Source organism: Seriola lalandi, unplaced genomic scaffold (assembly GCF_002814215.2).
Source record: "Seriola lalandi dorsalis isolate HSWRI2012SDOR001 ecotype SW California unplaced genomic scaffold, Sedor1 jcf7180002054883, whole genome shotgun sequence".
In the NCBI taxonomy this organism is placed as follows: Eukaryota; Metazoa; Chordata; class Actinopteri; order Carangiformes; family Carangidae; genus Seriola; species Seriola lalandi.
The window spans coordinates 1,388,244-1,406,577 of record NW_019525658.1 but is presented as its reverse complement, the minus strand read 5'-3'; the positions used below and the strand labels follow the sequence as shown (position 1 = coordinate 1,406,577).

Genomic DNA, 18,334 nt, shown 5'->3' with positions numbered 1-18,334 from the left:
GCTTCCATCCCCCCTCTCATCCTCCACACACACATCGCCGTGGCTGATCTGATCACACTCAGGAAAAAGTCATCACTTTAACTTGTTTTCCATCAGTGGTTCATAATCTTCAACAGCAGCTTGACTTGAAAACAGCTCTTCTCACTGTTGGTAGATTGAGTTTCAGTGAGATCCTTTGACCAACTGTGAAAAGCTTTGTTTGGGGAAAAGACTTTTCTCTGCCATAGTTATTGCCATGAAAAATCCAAGAAAAATTAAGCAATTCATAGATGGAAGAAATTCTATATTTAATAGCTTCTGCTTGACATGCTTCAATATCAGTATCAATATCAATATTCAGTATGTTGACTGTCCCACAAGGGAAAATAAGACACTGGATCTGTTGTATGCAAACATCAAGGAGGCCTACACTGCTTCAGCTCTACCACCACTTGGCAGATCAGATCCTAATTGGTTTTCTTCAACCTTCCTACAAGCCCTGTCTACTGATGCAGGCTGCAACCACCTGCTCATTCAGGAACTGGACCTCGGAGACCAGTGAGTCTGTAAAGGACACAGATTGGAATGGCCTGTTGGAGTCACAGGAAAATGATAACAGCAAAGGACCCTGACCTTGATAGAATGGTTGAATGCACCACGGACTACATTAACTTCTGTATGGACACTGTAACACCAGCAAGGACTGTACACTGCTTTCCAAAAACAACAAGCCCTGGATCACCAGTAACATCAAGACCCTCCTCAACCAGAAAGTGGAGGCCTTCAGGGATGGAGACAGGGAGAAGCTCAGGTGTGTGCAACATGAGCTGAAGAGATGAAAGCAGGTGAAGGAGGACAGCTCAGCTCCCAGCTGCTGGAGACGTCCTGTCCTGTGTCACTGAAGAGCGTCGCTGAATCTCTGCTTTTTAAAGTCAAACTGCTTTCTGGAGGTTTCTACTGGTTTTAATCCCCTGGTGTGTTTGTTGTGGAGAGGAGGACACTGTGTGGATGATTCAGCTGCTTGTAAAAACTTGCTGAACGTCTGCTTCATAAGTTATCAGAGAAACAATCAGAACAAAGGTTAGCATCAATGTCAGCTCCAACTCTTCCCTGAGTCTCTGTCCTCCGTACAGCGTCGCTCAAACTCTGACTTTAAATGTCAAACTGCTTCATTCAGTGTTTTTAACACTTAGAATCACTGGGTCTGTTTGATTTCCTGAACCACTCACACTGAAGGAATCTAAACGGGGAGGAGCTTACTGTAATGGTGGTGAAGACAACACCTTCTGTGGTCCCTATTACACTTACACTTACTATTACACTATCACTATTTCATGTTCATTCATTCTTTTGTTATTGTTTTGAGTGAGACCCCTAGAGGCAGAAGGTACTGACTGTGAGTTTAACGTCCAAATGTGATAATCTGAGGTATCATCTGTTGGGACAGGATTGAATAGTATTAGTATTAAGATTAAATTCAAGTTACAGATGTTATTTGACTTTGTTGACTCAAGCTCAAAGTTGTAAGATTAACCTGCCTCTAGTTCCACCTCTGCTCAGGAAAAAGATATGACATGCACAGATGGATCTACAGCATGTTGGAGTGTAGGATCTGTCTGAAAGGTCAATGATTAGTGTTAATATGTATACAGAGGGCAGTGATGCATGGCTGCCATTCTTACCTTTCCTAATTCATGTGTAGCTCTGGCTGATGATGGTCTGCAACAAAGAAGAAAACAACGCAGAGTATATTTAAGAAACAAACGATCCTCACTTTAGTTTATAATCATCCTACAAAACACTTTGTTGAGAGCAACCCACCAAAGTAAAAGCATCAACATGAATGTATTGTCTCACCGATTCTTATGCATCCAGAAGATTACAAAACACAACATTACTGCCCAGCCTGCGGCAGGCCCAGGCAACATGAATTTAATGAAGTGTGGAGCTGAGAGCCAACTTGAATGATTTATTAGGCAGCAGCAGGCAGAGGAATTTATACTTTCGCTACCTCCCAATCAGGGCCAGCTCCATTAGGGACTGGCGACAGATGGATGAGGGAGAGAGAGTGGAGTCTCCACGCACTGCTCTGCTGTCTGACACAATGGAGACGTCAAACACAATCCTCCACGACAGGGAGAGTTTTTTTTGTCCTCAAACAGACCCACTCCCAGTAATGGAGGTTCCATTAGATAAGATTATGTTCACAGAATGACAATGTTTCTGTTTAAGGGATTGATAGTCACTGACTATGTAGTTCCTTCTATTCAAAATAAGACTAGGTCTAAACCTAGTCTATGTCTGGACCGCCTCTGGTCAAATCGTGATTTTATAACTGTGACATCGTCTGACCAAATTACCAGACACGTAATGAAAGACAAAGACTTAGCTGTGATTTCAGATGGATTTACTGTAACATGATCACTCAGAGATTAAGTTACAAGAGACAGACTGTAGTAAAGATTCCTATTTTATTTTATTTTGACACTACTTTTCTCCTTTACCTCACTTTCTTTCTTCTCCTTTCCTCAGCACTGATTGACTCTTTTCACCCTGTTCACTCCTCATTTACTTGATTGAGTTCACCTGTTCACTCCCTATTTAAACCCTGCACACCCTTTCACTCACTGTTTTCCTGATCATCACATGGGGAGGCAGTGCTGGTAAGCAGATTTTCTTTCTCTCTTTAGTTTTATCCATATGCATGAGTATTTGAACTGAGTATTATTTATCCTTATTCCCTCAAGATGGACATTTGATTAGTTTTGACTTGACTTCTATTTTTTTTTCTTTTAATTTGTTTCTTTCAGATTAACAGCCCATGTGTGTTTGCCCCTCCTTAATGTTTAAGTGCAACTTAATTGTGTTGGAAAAGCAAAGTTTCAAGGCTGACGCATTCTGACCGATGCCCATGTCTGTACACCTCTCCTTCTGAACCTCCTCCTTAACACACACTTTCTTATTCAGTCTCTCTCACAGAGCACAGCCTCCGTCTGGATCCACAATAGTTTAGTCCTTATTTAATTCAACTCCAGAGCATAAGAGACTTTTATCAGAGGCAGGTCTTACTGCATTACGTGTTAATACAAACTCAACACTTCCTTAAATTTCAAATTAAAAGCCCTCTAGTGTTTCAGTAGACAACCCTTTAGACATGTTAACAGGGCTTTTCTTGCTGTGCTGCAGTAAGTGTACTGTCTCATTTCTGGTTGCTGGTGTTTCTGTTGTTTACATGCTATTCAGATCTGCTATTTTCTTTAGCAGTTAGCAAGGACTTTGCTCTCCCTCCCTCTCTCTGCTCACTGTGTATTGTGTTGATACAATGATGAATGATACATGGAATCAAAGTATTGTATTTGCTGTAATGGAGGCAAGGCTCAGTGTATCGGAAGCACTCCTCTTCCCTGCAGTTCCCGAGGAGCCAGGAAACAGAGTGGCTCAGCACTCCACTGACCAGTGGTGGAAATGTAGCCAGCCAGTCATTCTGTTCTGAATAGAAAACTGATGTGATGTGTTAGTCTCTGTCTCTCCATGTTCAACGGTCTCCTGCAGCATTGGGAACTTGTAGGAGCAAACACAAGCTGACTAATCACATGTTTGTATTTTGTATGTTTGTAGCTGCCACAGCCCTGACGTGGTTACATCTTTAAGAGAAGTACACGAGTCATGGTACAGCGTAGTTGTTGCAATGTCTGACACAACTGTAAATCAGCCACAATAGAATATTGCAGTTTCCTGTGGCTTTTAATGTCACTGGGAGGATCAAACTGTGGAATGATCCGATGCAAAAACGACTAATTCAGTCAGTGACGCTGAGAACTCAGTAGACTCAGGTTAACTTTAGGGTTTAAGGTTTAGTTTGTTTGTATACTGAACACTTCCAATTTAGAGTAAAGCTTTTAGTCACAGGGTGTTGGATTAAATGTAATCTGGTTTCCCCCAGTACCTTAAGGGTTAGCAATTTATGTCAATGAAAAAAACACTTTAACTAGGTCAGTAAACCACTCACACAGCTCAGTTATCAGTTACAACGTCTCTGTTCATTGCTTTTAACAGTTCTAGTATTAATATAATGTACTCACCTGGTGCTGCAGGTACTGGCACTGACACTAGTGTGGACACCAGCACTGGCAGTGGGGATGGTGACAGAGCTTGGGTTAGCTGTAGCGTTGGTCTCAGCGATGCCTTGACTGCAGATCCATTTGGTCTCATCCACCACCGTGCGTGCATGAGGCAGACGACCGACATCCCTCACCTTCATCAGCAGGTGGCGTCCCGATTTGAGGATGTGAACCGCCTCATCGTGGCAGATGATGACAAAGCTCTGACCGTTCACTTCCAGGATCTGGTCACCTACCTGTAACAGAGCAGTTTCACTAAAATAAGCACATGCTCATCTGCAGATGTCAGGTAGGGCATGAAAAATCTGCATGTAGCATCTCTGGATGACAACCAGAGGCGATGCTTAACATTTTCCATCTCTTCTACATTCAGATATCTTATTAAAAAAAATCACATGTCTAGAATGAAGTATGAAGTTAGACGTAGGCTGGCTCTTGTGTGGGCTCTTTTAACCTGCAACCCACGGTCCCCTTGTGGTTTATTTCATATGGAAAAATATTAGATTTGCTCTTTGATCGTAGGAGAATGCACTGTAGATTCTTTTAAAGGTCCCTTATTTTCAACACCACTGAACAGCCGGGTCTCTTCGTTGAGGAGCTTGTCAGTGTTTTTAACAGTTCTTGCTTGAACATTTTAGATTTTTAGGACGTGTGGTGCGACTGCTGAGGCTGCAGTCAGCATGGCTGTTAGTCTGAGGCTGAAACACGTCCTCTATCCACCGTTACAGGATGTTAGAGAGAAGGTTACAGGTGTTATTGAGCAGTCTTGGAGACACAGGTGAGGACAGCTACTGTGTCTCCATTGCACACATAAAGTATTAGTGTCAGTGTGGTAGGATACAAAGTTCTATGGTCTACAGTATGGAGCTCGAGCTGATTAAACACTTATGCATCTTTTACTTTCTACTCTTTTAGTGCTGAATCATTTTGTACATGAGTTTTGTACAGTTGATCTACTGAATGTGTAAATGCCTCAGAAACTGATTGAGAACTTTTGAACTGTCACATGAATGCCTTTCGTAAAATAATATACTATTAACATTTTCCAATCATTTAGGGTCCTCTGATAACACTATACTGACAACACTACATTTGTTTGCTGATTTCCAACAACAGACTTGAGAATTTTAGCGAATTAAATACTTCATGATGTTTGAAGCCTAAATACAATCGTCAGACGCAAAAAGCTAATGTTAGGCTATAAACCAACTACACCACGGTCACATGACTTCAACGTAACCACTACTTTGATTTAGCTCTGACCTCTTCTACAAAAGCCTTTCCTCTTACACAGTTAGTGACAGTTTGTTTAAACACAACGAGGCTGTGAAGGTGGACTGGTGAGTCGATCAGTTTTCATGTTCAACGTGACGACGTTTAACGTCCCCGACAACCTCTTCAGTCTTACTTAGCACTTGTTAGCAACCGGGACGTTAAAGACCAAAGGAAGTATTTACTGATGTATTTTATGTTGTAGAATAAAATGTGAAAATTGTGTTAACACGGACCTTATTTCAGTCATCTAACTAATATCCATTCCATCTAGAATTACCTCCTCATGCTCCTCCACTCAGACTAGTTTATATAGAGTCAAATCATATCATATATGAACTGTTTGTGTGAAATTTAGTCATAATTGCTGTGTGAAGTCTTGAGTTAAGGCCAAAATCATGTTTTGTGAAGTCACCGCTATTTTGACCTTTGACCTTCAACCACCAAAATCCAATCCAATCCAGTTCATCCTTGAGACCTAGGGAACGTTTGTGCCAAATTTGAAGAAGTTCCACCTTGGCGTTACTGAGATATCGTGTCCACTAGAATGGGACGGACGGACGGACGGAGGGAGAGACGGACGGACGACCAGACAACAATATGCCTTCTTGCCGGCTCTGTCGCCCGCACAGAGGCATGGAAATCCAGAGACTTGGGAATGAGTGAACAGGAAGTGCTAAACTAACTATTTTCCAGATTTAAGAACTCAGTCCTGCGGCACTGTATATACTGAGTCACCTGACCTCCTCCTTTGGTCCCATCATAATTACTATGTCCACTAGAGGTCACCTAACAATTACACAAAACCCCTAATGGCAGAAGGGTTGTTCCACTGAAAACATACAACAACATATTTGCTGTTAAAAAACAAAGCAGTGGGTTGTGAGGTTAGATACATGGAACTGGAAACTGTTCTCTTTGAGACTGTCCTCCTATATTAAAAAAAAAAAAACAACAACCCCAGAGGCTGTTGGTGTTAGCAACTCATTACAGTGAAACTCAAGGTCATCCTAACTTTCCCATCTGGTTGGGTCGTCTGCAGGGTGCCGCACTCACAGACACACACATACAAACTAATGCTGCGCTGAAGCAAACTATCCTCCTTTGGTGGTCAAATTTAAGTAGAGGATGTTTGGACTGAATCATGTGTCACCCAGTGCCTCTGTCAGTTTGTTCAACACTCAGGAGCAAAACACCCTCTAGTGTCAACCACTGGAGAGAATCACATGAAGAATACTGAAGATATCCAGAGACTAACAACCCTGCCAGCAGCTCCGTGAGGCTGTACTTAGACACCATGCTGTTTTAAGCTAAATGCTAATGTGGGTGTATAAACATGCCAACACTGATAATGCTAACATGCTGATGTTTCACTTATATTATGTGTACCATGTTCACTGTCTTTTTTCAGCATGTTAACATTCACTCATTAGCACTACACACAGAGTAGGACTGAAGCTGATGGGAATGTTGTAAGTTTTACAGGTTTTTCCCTCTAAAACTTTAAGAATTTCAAATGTGTTGGACTGAGTGGGAATTTGAGTATCATCTTCACACCACTACATGTGTCAATTTGAACCACAGGAAAAGGTGTGTATGCCATGGTTGTTGCCTCACATTTGAGTTTGGCCATTCAGAATAGGTATCAACGCAAATGTTTTGGACAATAGAAACTAGTTCCTTGTTTGGCATAATGAGTCCTTGAATCCCACTATGACTCTCTGAGGCTCTAACATCAGAAGAAAAATCATTATGTTGTCTGATATGTCCACCACTTTTGTATTTTTGACTTTGATTATTAATTTGTAGCTATGGGGGGCACCAGCAATGTCATAGTTTGCCCTGACAGAACTATTTCTGTTGACTCTTTATGTTTGGACCTTTGAGCGTTTTCCTATTTTATTCTGAAAATACTTCCCTGGTGTGTGTTGTGGTCAATTTACTTCCTGTCTTTATCCTGTTTCCCTCCTGTGTGATTGTCTGCCCCGCCCTTATGTTTTTTACCTGTGTTCAATTAACCTTGCCTAGTCTCTCTGCTCCCTGTTGTCTGTGTCAGTTCGTCAGTTCTGTGTTTTTGGCATTTCTGTTTTGCTTCTGTTTTACCTGTTAAGTTCCCCGTGTTTTTTGGTCATAAGTGACTTTTTTTTCTTACCGCCTTGGGCCCGTGGGAGCGTATATGCTTCCAAATGTCACAATATCTTTAGAGTGTTATTCCTCTTTGACTGTTTGAGCTAGAGATGTGCCATTTTTTTCTCCTTACACTATAGATACTATCAGCTTTCTATCAAGCCCCTGTGAATAACTTACTTCAATCATATAAATATAAAAAGCATAGATAAAAATCTGGGCAAATACAAGTTTGAGACTTGGTATCGGCAGATACTCAGTATAAAAAAAAGCTGATCTAGACATCCCTAATTAAAAGTTGTTGGGACTTTGTTAAAATGGGAGCAGTACTGTTTATTCTGAGCTTGGAGTGAGGAGAAGTTCTTCTGAGTTTGAAGTGACAGATTAAAGACAGAAGGATGTGACCAGTCAGGTATTTAGTGCAGCAGAGGCTTTGGAGCAGATTTTTCAAGGAGCAAACAAAAAAAGTCCATAAATACTGCTCCAGTCAATGAGCATGTCTCATGAACAGATAAAGAGAAACTTCAAATCACCTCCACACCAATCCAAACTTCCTGTGTGTTCTGTGTTGTTGAAACCGTCCTTCTTTATTATGGTTTACACCTTTTATCTATAAAATAAGGAAATATTCAAGGTCCGTTTTTTGTTTTATTTTGCTTTATGGGCTAATAACCTCTGTTATAATGTGCTGAAATCTTTATTAAGTGACATGTAAAACTGACAATGACAATTTTATTGGGAAAAACACAAAGGTATTGTAACAAATTCTTACAATATTTCCATGTAGCATCAAATTGGTTTGAGTGATCTGTTTGGGAGATCGTTTAGTATTGATCATAAAGCTTGGGGCTTTGTAAGATATACATGTTTGGAACACAGTTTTTCTGTTAGTCCCAATCCAACATCATCAGGGCTATTTTCCCAGACTTGATAAAACTCCTCACAGAGTCATAGAGGACATTATGCAGTTATTATGATAATGAATTATGCAACTGTTTTTCACAGACCAAGTAGAACTCCTCATTACTAGTAAACTGACCTTTCTGTGTAAAATGCATCATTTAATGAGCATCGGATGCTCCAGGGAACAATGCTGTTTTTCTGCAGACACACTGATACTTTTTTGTTTATAAAGGTTTTAAGCTCTCACCAGAGGTCTTATATGAAGAGAGGTCATAGCTAACCTCATTTATATCCATGCCTACATCAGTAATGGTTACCTCCTTGTTCATCTGATGATATAATCCTGTCTCCATGAAAGCAATTTAGCCTAATGAGATTAAATCATAGGGAGTTGTCCTGTGTAAGTTAATGCTCAACAGAATTCAGATATAATAAAGGTAGAATTGGGCCTCTTTATAAAGACTTAGACAGAGACTGAGTCAGAAATGAATTATGGACACCTCCCTTTCATCACCAACATGATTATGTGAAGCAGAAGCACCATGAATGAACCGCCATGACAGAGCCCTTTGAAGGTGAGAGAACCCTTGATTTACTTGTCGACAATGACTAATCACAAACAGGGACATGCATATAAAACACTGGCTATAGGGGCTCAAGACACTGTCCCTTCCCCCGCATTGGCTGAAATGATCTTCTTCATGGTGTGATAGGTGTCACACCTCTCAATTTCTGCCCCTCACCTGCACCCTCCTGTAATGAGTTACAAGTTGTTTCATTGATCACCCGCGATAAAGTGTGAAATTAAGTGTGTGTGTGTGTGTGTGTGTGTGTGCGTGCGCGTGTGTGCGTGTGCGTGTGAGAGGCGCTAGTATTTGTCCTTTTCACAGAGGGAGGGCAAATTGCTATTTTCAGCAGCAGCAGCAGTTAGCTGGCCTGCAGTGGCCTCCGGGTCGTTACAGAGAGGAGATAGTGTTTGTTAATGACAAGAGGACCATCCAGCCCCAGGTGTTAAAGGAACATAGCAGGGTAATCTTAGGATGTTTCAGGATTAATGTTAATGTCCTCACTTCCACCACTGTATCACAGTACAGGGTCAGATTTCTGCACCGCACAAAAATAACTTAAATGACTCCCTCCCTGTTTGTATTAACACTTAAAAGCATCTCTCGCTGCCCATGCCAGAAAAACAACAGCATTTATCTTGTGTTATTCTGACAACCAACCTCTGTGTGCACTAACACTGCCTTACATTTTCCTATCCTATCTTGAAAATAAAATTGTGACAACAGGAGATCCTGTCTTATTTTTTGCTGCATCCACTCAGTAACGTTATGGATCTAGATTGAAGAGGAGAGCAGGAGATAAAGGAGGAGTTTGCTGCTTTGATGCCCAGTGTTGACACTGCATGTGGGAGATGATCATGACTGATGAACATCCGTCATGATATTGAATTGATGCAGAGGCCGATGTGCGAGAGTTTGATGTAACGGGCAGACGCAGAATGAACTTCAAACAGACAGGCACAACGGTTTCATTTCATTGTCTCGTGGTTTTTCTGGTTGTTTACTGCAGCAGCTTGGTTTGGTCTTGATGTTGCGTTTTGTTATTTCTATCTTTAGTCATTAGTTAGGCAACTGTTCTTATGATGAAGATGCTAAATGAGGAAATCAGTTGCTTCATGTCGACTTTTACCGCACAATTCTCTGGGATATTCAATATAGTATATGATAGTACATTGTAGCCTGTTGTTTTTCAGGCCTGTTGGTTGATCTTTAAAATGCATGTGGTAGCTAATCCGAGAGATTATGAGTGTGGGAAAACTAAAGGTAACCTACAAGCAGACAGGCAGTTCTTCTGTGTACTATGAAATATAAACCTGCTGTGTTGGATACACACGAGACTTGCCACGGTTTGGTCCAAGGCATCTCCAGAAAAATCCTTGTTTGGAAATAATATACAGCTGCATCCTGCCAACCCTCTTACTGTGTCGGACCCTGTTTGCCAGCAACGACTCTACTGCAGGCTAACACAATCTGGAGGTCACAAAAGGCGGGTCTCTACAGCAACAGAGACAAGAGATGACATCCATACAGGCCGGACTAATGTGGTTACGAGAACATATTCCGGCAGGAGCTGAACATAAGACAAAGCATAAGAAAGAGGTGAGAATTTATCATTTTCATTCTTTACTATGGGTACCATGTGGTGAAATCTGTGGTGGGAAGAGCTTCCACACAGACACAATGCATAAGCCTACAGCACGGAGTCCTGCTTACAACCAGTTCTGGTAAACACGACTTTCAGCTTCCTTTTACATTACACAAATATTTCTTTTTCTTCTCTTCTTTTTTTTTGCATTTCTGTAAATACTGTTTTCATTACAACTTCTGGCTTTCCTGCTGATATAGTGTAGTATATTGTAGGTTATAAATAATATTTATGATATAATAATGTTTATTCTAAAGATGCTGTTTAAATCTAAAGGTACTTTTATTTTCACATTATTTTCAGCTGTAAACACTCAGGATTCCCTACACTCTCAACTTCCTCAACTTTTCTGAACTTAAATGTAGTAAAAAAAAAAGTATCTAAACTATTTCCAAACAGCTTATGGAGAAAGTTTAAAAATTGAACTCATCACTGAGCCCAATTCTTTAGTCAACTACTTTCTGCTGCTTTCCTCAATGATAGTCTAGATCTGGTTCAGACTTGCAGCCACCGTTGTATAACAATGTATTCATATAGTTATCACCATCGCCTCTGGTCATGTCAGACACTGTTACGGATAGTCTTGTCTATGTCACTAAAGAGGACCAGACTGCACTTGAGTTGGGGAATTATGTGGGTCAGAAAAGTTAAGCCAATCAGACTGAAACCAAGCAGATAGTGCTGCGTGTAAAGGGGATTATGTCATCAACAAAGATAAACTTCAAAGAAGCAAGTGAGTGCTCTCCTCCAAGTGGGAGGTCCAGAGAGGATTCAGAGGACGAGGAGCTCAGGTAGAGAAGAAGAAAAAGAGAAATATTTCTGTCAGCCTATTGGTTGTTTCATAAATAATCACACTTTACCACAACTCAGCAACATATAGAACATTGGTCTATTTTTTTTTAGAGATTTTAATGAGGAAAGGTTACATATTAGATCTTTAAAGTTCAGCTCAGTGATAATCCACCAACAGTTTATCTCCTAATTACAATTGTAACAGGCATAAACAACAACTGTGGTTGTATGGGGTGGGGGGGGGACTCTGAATCTCATCTCCAGTCTGAAGTTAGCGTTGGGGGACAAGGCGTGGCTGTCTTCTTCTGGGTGTAGATTAAACGCAAACAAACTGTATCCCTGTTGAAAGCCCTTTTGGTCAATGCAGAGAGGCTAATCTTTACAATGTCCTCCCGTCGTTGTGAGCATGTCGTAAAACTTTCTTGGTTGTTGTTAAATTGCGACTGAGAAGCCTTGGCAGGAATCTGCCTGCAGTCCCGACGAAGGTCAGAGTATTGTCTTGATTACATATCACTGAGTGTTCTTACATTTCTACGTGATAAGGGTTAGAGAGCGTTACTGACCGAGGTGCACAGTGCGAGCGACTGTGGCTTTCTGGACAGAGAGGCCCCCTGTATTTCTTTATTGGTAATTAGCGTTGGCAGGGGCCATGAGACAGAAGGTGTTGATTGCACGGGTCAGCTTAATTCTCAAATCCAGCTGCTTAAAATTAACAACAAAAACATGTTGTTGCGGAGAGGACCTCTGGATCTCTTCAGACTCCAGGCTGAGCCGAGCTCTCCGGACCAACCCTCTATTGGGTCTATTATTAGTGTCAGAGTCCACATCACTGGTCATGTTCCAGAGCTGAATTGACTTATGTTCAGAATAGTTTATGGTCAGTACAGGTGAGTGGCGCTGACTTGAGATATCAGTCTATCTCCCAGAGTTATATTGAGCAAAAATGGAATTCAGAGGATGATTGATGAGGGAGAGTCCCGAGCCAGGTCTGAAGTATTGTTCAAGTCCAAATCTACAGGAATAAAATATTCTATAGGACCTCTGTCAGTAATGGCAGCTATAGGTAAAAATTTCTGTGTAACACTTTTCTGTTGCACAGAGATATATCTTGGACATCTGGACGGAGATCCTTCCTTTAGGCTTGATTTTTTCAACAAGTTTTCTCTTTCTGGACAGTGTGTCTTTCTTACACGTTGCTCCAGCGGGTGTTTCGTCACTCTCCGGGCTGAAATCATGATACCAGAGTCTTCTTGACCCTCCGACCCTCTGTCTTGAGTACAGATTATTTTACTTGTGGCTCAGCACCATGAAAGGCAGGAGACTTCCTGCTGCTTGATCTCAAAGACGCCTGCATTATGGCTGTCACAGAGGAGGCAAAGCTTCTGCAGTTTCACAATCGGTGGCTAAAAGCGGATGTATTGTCCACCTGCCTGAAATTCAAAGCTTTTGTGATTTGTACTAGACTTTAAAAAAAAAAGTCAGAATCATTTTTGCTAAAAAACCTCCAGTTGTCTCTTGAGCTAAAGCAGGTCGGCGTAACAACCCCCTCTGAACCTTTAACGTTAGACTTCAGATGCATCTTCATTCACAGGCTCAGAGGGTTTGTCAGGCTCTCTATCTAAAGAAGCTTGTCTCTGGAGTTATTGTTATCTTATGTTGTCTGTGTATGTGATGCCATGCTTCCAATAGGTTCACTGTCATAATCCTTCAGTTTGTACACAGGCGGGAGACGAGGTACGAGCTTCATTCAACTCATCTGTATAACTGTTTGTAAATGCTGGCTGGACAGCACCAGCAGGGCCAGCCCTATAATCTTGAATGTCACTGACTGACTGACTGACTGACTGACTGACTGACTGACTGACTGACCAATCATATTTCCACCACAGGAAAATTTGAGAGGTGTGGAAGGGAGCTGTGATGGAACAGTGACTTAATCCTTGCTGCGTTGTCTTTGAGGATTTACAACCAGACATTGACTGGGACGTTCAACATGCCCTGAAACACCCCACATGTAGAATTAATGCAGAATTAATCGACGACAAACTCTCAATCGCGTTTTCAGCATTGACTCGACAGCTCACTCGATAAAATCAGCTACCAAAGGGGGCAGATCCTAGTCTCCCATAAAACTCTGTCTTTTCTGCGTCAGACCCATCCGGCTCTATGCTGACCAATTCGCGAGGGAGGGCAGTGATGTCGTCACTGGAAAAAACTGTCATCTTAATTTGTCACGGTCTTGATTTAATGAGAGTCGGCCCATTTAACTCTCTCAAATTCATGCTGATAACCAGTGCTCCCCTCAGGATTGTGTCATGGGACCTGTGTTAGCTGAATCTTATCAGATTTAGATATACTTCCTGGTTACAATCCACTGCTGAACAGAGGGCCAATACTGACTCGTATATCTGTTTAATTTGGCACAGCAGTTTTGAGTTCCTCCATTTTTTGTGGAGAAAGAAGCCGACTCACGGGACAGGACAGACAAAGCTGTGTGTCAAGTGAAGTAGTACCGTGAGATATTGAGAGGGAAGAGTTTGCTCATGACCAAAGGAAATCTCTCCCAAGAGACAGAATTCAACCAATATTAAAATGTTATATTCAGACAGAGAAGAAAAGATCCCCGAGTATATACCTTCTACTACTTAGTATTCAATATTACAAACACTGAATTAAATGTGTTTGTGTTCATTCATCCAATTTGGAGTCAAAGCAGAGATCTTTCCAAGGATAGAAAGCAATTTTTCATTGAATGTATTTAGAGCAGATCTATATCACTTTCTAATGGATATAACAGTTCACTCTCTTTAAGTAATGAATGGGCAACAACAACTGTCACTATGCTGCACAAATATAAATTAGTATTATGACTTCAGCCAGGGCTGTTTATGTAGAGCTGCGATGATAGATCTACTAGTTTCCCAGCATGCTGAGTTCAGGAGAATTTCACATCACAATCTCAAACTGTGTCCAAGCAAATTCTGCTTATTTCAGCTTTATAACAGCACGACTATCAATCTTCAGTCATTTCATTCTGGCCCTAAATGAACCAAGTGAAAAGATATTTAAAGGTGAAAAGGTATTTACATTGCTAATTCATCTGTTAGAGAGAGGCATGCAGGACTTTGTGTCACAAAAGTGATGGACCTTTGACCTTTGTCCCACCACTAACACTGCCCCGGCCAAAGAAAGGGTGGAATTAGTCAGAACCAATGAGAGAGGAGAGGGTGGAGCTAGTCTGAAGCAATGAGAGAGGAGAGAGTGCAGTTAGTCTGATCCAATGAGATGAGAAGTTGGAGTTAGCCTGAACCAATGAGATGAGAAGTTGGAGTTAGCCTGAACCAATGAGAGGATAGGTTGAAGTTAGCCTAAACCAATGACAAAGGAGTGGGTGGAGTAAGCCTAAGCCAATGAGGGAGGAGAGAGTGGAGCTAGTCTGAACCAGTGAGAGATGAGAGGGAGAAGTTAGCCTGAACCAGTAAGAGAGGAGAGGGTGGAATTTGCCATAATTAATAAGTCTGAAAGTCTTAGTTTGAAGCATTGAAAAGGTCTGTTTTGAAAGCGTGTTTCCTTTCCAAACAGTTCCTTCCCAGAATGCTCTGTGTAATAAACCGTATGCCGTGTCAGGTTATGGCGTAGACTGTAGTCATACAGTTATTTTCTTGAGGCAGTACATACCACAGTGTCAACTCAACTCTTATCAAACTTGCAGTGGAAAAGAAGAGTTTGGTTTGGCCAGCACTAATGTGGATGAAAATCCCTTGTATTTGGCTTGGGATGATGGCCTGCAGCTGTATGTAGTAAACCATCCATCTTCTTTACTACACAACACTGCCACACAGGGAGGGAGGGAAGGATGTAAACATGGGAAGAGGAATGGTTTTATAGGAAAGGATATACTGCCTCTTTCTCTTCCTCCTGCTCCCACTCTAATTGCAGGATCACTCAATCTTCTGTAGCCAGACTACCACACACATTCATGCACACTTAAAGGATGGACAGCAGCTCATGTCCACAGACAATGGATGGCTGCAGACTAGTGAATGGAGGCACATCAGTGAAGTGAAGAGAAACATCCACTACATTTCTTTTTATGTGCACCTACTCTCTTTCACGCTTTCTGCTCTCTCCCTTTTTCCTGCTTTCACGTATTCTTTAAGAGCATGTCAAAAGCTCCAGTTCTGCAGCATGACCAGCCAATCCTCCATGGTAAAAAAAAAAAAGTACCTCCTCAATTCTCTGTCAAGTCAACTGAGAGGTGTCACACAGCGTCATCCAGGGAACGTTTTGAATTTTTAGTGCCTTCCAAAGTCTGCTTTTTTTAAATCAACCCATAAATTGGATGTTTTATTTTTTCCCCAAATAGGACAAAATGTGATATTGTGAGGGAAAGTGAAAGCCATATTCAGGTAAACTATATGGTTTACAGGTAGGAAACACTGGCTTCTCCTCTTCTTCCCTCAGGCAAGTTGCAAAATAGCACAGAATGAGAGTGGCCTGCTTGTTGAGGCAGAAAGCTGACCTGAAAGCACACGGCACAGATTCAGCCGGGCTGCTAAAGCATTTTTGGAGGCCTGTCATGGCGATGAAGTCAGCTGCTTGACTGAGGCCGTAAGGCAGGTAGCAGATGTTAGCAACACTAACAGGTTTAGCAGTGTAATAGCTAGCAGGTGGCAGGAATACTAATAGGTTCATCAAGACACTGGTGGCAGATGTTAACAGCTGACATGATGCCAGAAATCTTCATGTCAACATCTCATTTAATCCATGACTAAGATTTAAATTTTGTTCATATTTCAGGATGTTCTACCACAATTCAAATGCCCTTATACTGCTGACAACCTTTTGTGTTTTAGATATTCTTGAAAGAACAATCAATCAGTGATGAGACCATTTCATTCCTTTTCAGTGCATATCAGACAGTCAGAGTAAAGCTACTGGATGGATGTTGGTAGTCTCCCGAGTTTTCATCTAGCAAATTGCAGATGAGTCCCCAGATTAGAATTTAAAGGTGTCCAATAATTGATTTACCTCTACATACCTGTAAATTTTACAATATTCCAGCTATACTGATGTTTGTAGTTAGCATGCTAACATGCCAATATCTTCAGTATACTACGCTGTATATTACTGTAACTGCTAAACATCAGCATGTTAACGTTTTCATTATGAGCTTCAACATATAGCACCTTACAGCCTCACACATACTTTCTGTCATCTGACAGGACTGATACAGTTCTGTTTCAATCAGGCTGCTGCTCTGCTAACATGCTAATCCTGCTAGCCTCCTGTGTGGATACAGTGTTATCCTTGTTAAGACTTGAAGACTTTATTTGACTATGACTTAGGGTCAGATCTGACCAGAATTAGAGGAATAAACACACACACACACACACACACACACACACACACACACACATATTTCTTTGAAGGAATAACACCGTACTTTTTCCTAAATGTGATAAAATACAAGATAAATAAACAAATTAATAGAGCATTCTACAGTGTTGCAAGTCTTCTGAAAGCACTAATCAGAATTAGCCTGCGCACTAGCCAGATTTTAGCTGAATAAAGAAAGAATAAAGCTTGAGTGACACCAAGAATCAATTGTTCTTTTGAATATCTTCAGGCAATGCCACAGTTTCAAAGATTTCAAGTCTCATTAAACTGGAAACTTTTGCAGATTTTGTGGTGTGATACAGCCATGCTATCAGGACAGGTTAAGTCAGGGTACCTTCAGTGCACCAGCGTCTGCAGCAGATCCAGGGTCCACTCCAGTGATGTAGATCCCCAGCCCATACTCAGCACCACCCCTGATCATTAGGCCCAGAGAGCGGCCATCATCCATATTCAGGTTTACCTGCACGGAAGAAAGACATTCAGATCTCTCAGCTTTGTGAATAAACCAAACTCTTTAACGTAAAGATGATGTCATGATCTGCCCTGGAAGGAGTCTCTCTCTCTGGAATTTATGTTTGATGTTTGTTCCTGTTTCATTAACTTGTGTGCACTGTGTTCCCTCTGTCTTTCCTTGAGTCCTCATCAATTCGTCTGTTGACTTTCCCTGGACTCTCCTCTTGTGTCTGTTCCCTTTTCCCTGGTGTTTCCATGTGCTTCAGTTTCTGTTTTGCTTGTCTTTTGGATTCTTTTAGTGGACAGCCTCACTGTTATGGACCCCTGCCTTCCTCATCTACATGTAAGTATGTGTAATAAGTCATTTGAACAGTATCAGCTCAGTGTCTGCATCTGCATTTGACAAATCATGTCTCAGTGTGGTGATTTAGCACGGTGTGTCAATCACAATCAGTGCATTTTGTCGTCACTACTACTGTGTTTTGTATATGCATGTCAAAGATATCACAAGTATTGATGTTTTTAGCATGGATGCCTTTCAAAACTGGCTTATAGATACATTTTTGATCAGTTTCACTTTGACATGAATCCCTTCAATTCCTTCAGCAATAACAGTTTTTATACAAGACTTGGACTAACCCATAGTGTATGTCCGGACATAGTCATGGACCGCCTCTGGTCAAATCCTGATTTTACAACATTGTCTGACAAAATCACCAAACACATAAATGAAAGACAAAGACTGATCTGTGATTTCAGCTGGATTTACTGTAACATGATCAGAGAAAAAGTCAGAGGACACAGACTGTCTTTCTTTTTTAAATGATTGTTTTAGGCTTTTGCCTTTAACCCTTTCACGCATAGTGGTCACTACAGTGGACAGCTATTCAAAAGCTGTTTTCTTGAATATGCATGGGTTTAGATCGCCAGGTTGCATATCAGCCACTACAGTGGACTCTTGTGAGTCATCCCATACACTGCCACCCATTGGCCAACTGTGTTTAGTGCAACATTTTTTTTGTCAAAACCAAGATGGCCGACAAAGTAGCAGGAATGTCAAGCAGCTCAGGAATATC

The 18,334-nt window shown here is 41.3% G+C and overlaps 1 protein-coding gene across 2 annotated transcripts in view; it reads right to left on the bottom strand.

The window, feature by feature from the left end:
• The window catches only part of whrnb (whirlin b), a 77,354-nt gene that overhangs the window by 15,194 nt on the left and 43,826 nt on the right, over positions 1-18,334 (bottom strand). For both annotated transcript variants that reach the window (XM_087171646.1, XM_023397640.2), the window contains exons 3-5: positions 17,140-17,265; positions 4,062-4,336; positions 1,662-1,698 (exon numbers count right to left, since the gene is read on the bottom strand). In XM_087171646.1, the coding sequence (XP_087027772.1) occupies positions 1,662-1,698; positions 4,062-4,336; positions 17,140-17,265 (438 nt within the window). The remainder of the gene's footprint in view (positions 1-1,661; positions 1,699-4,061; positions 4,337-17,139; positions 17,266-18,334) is intronic.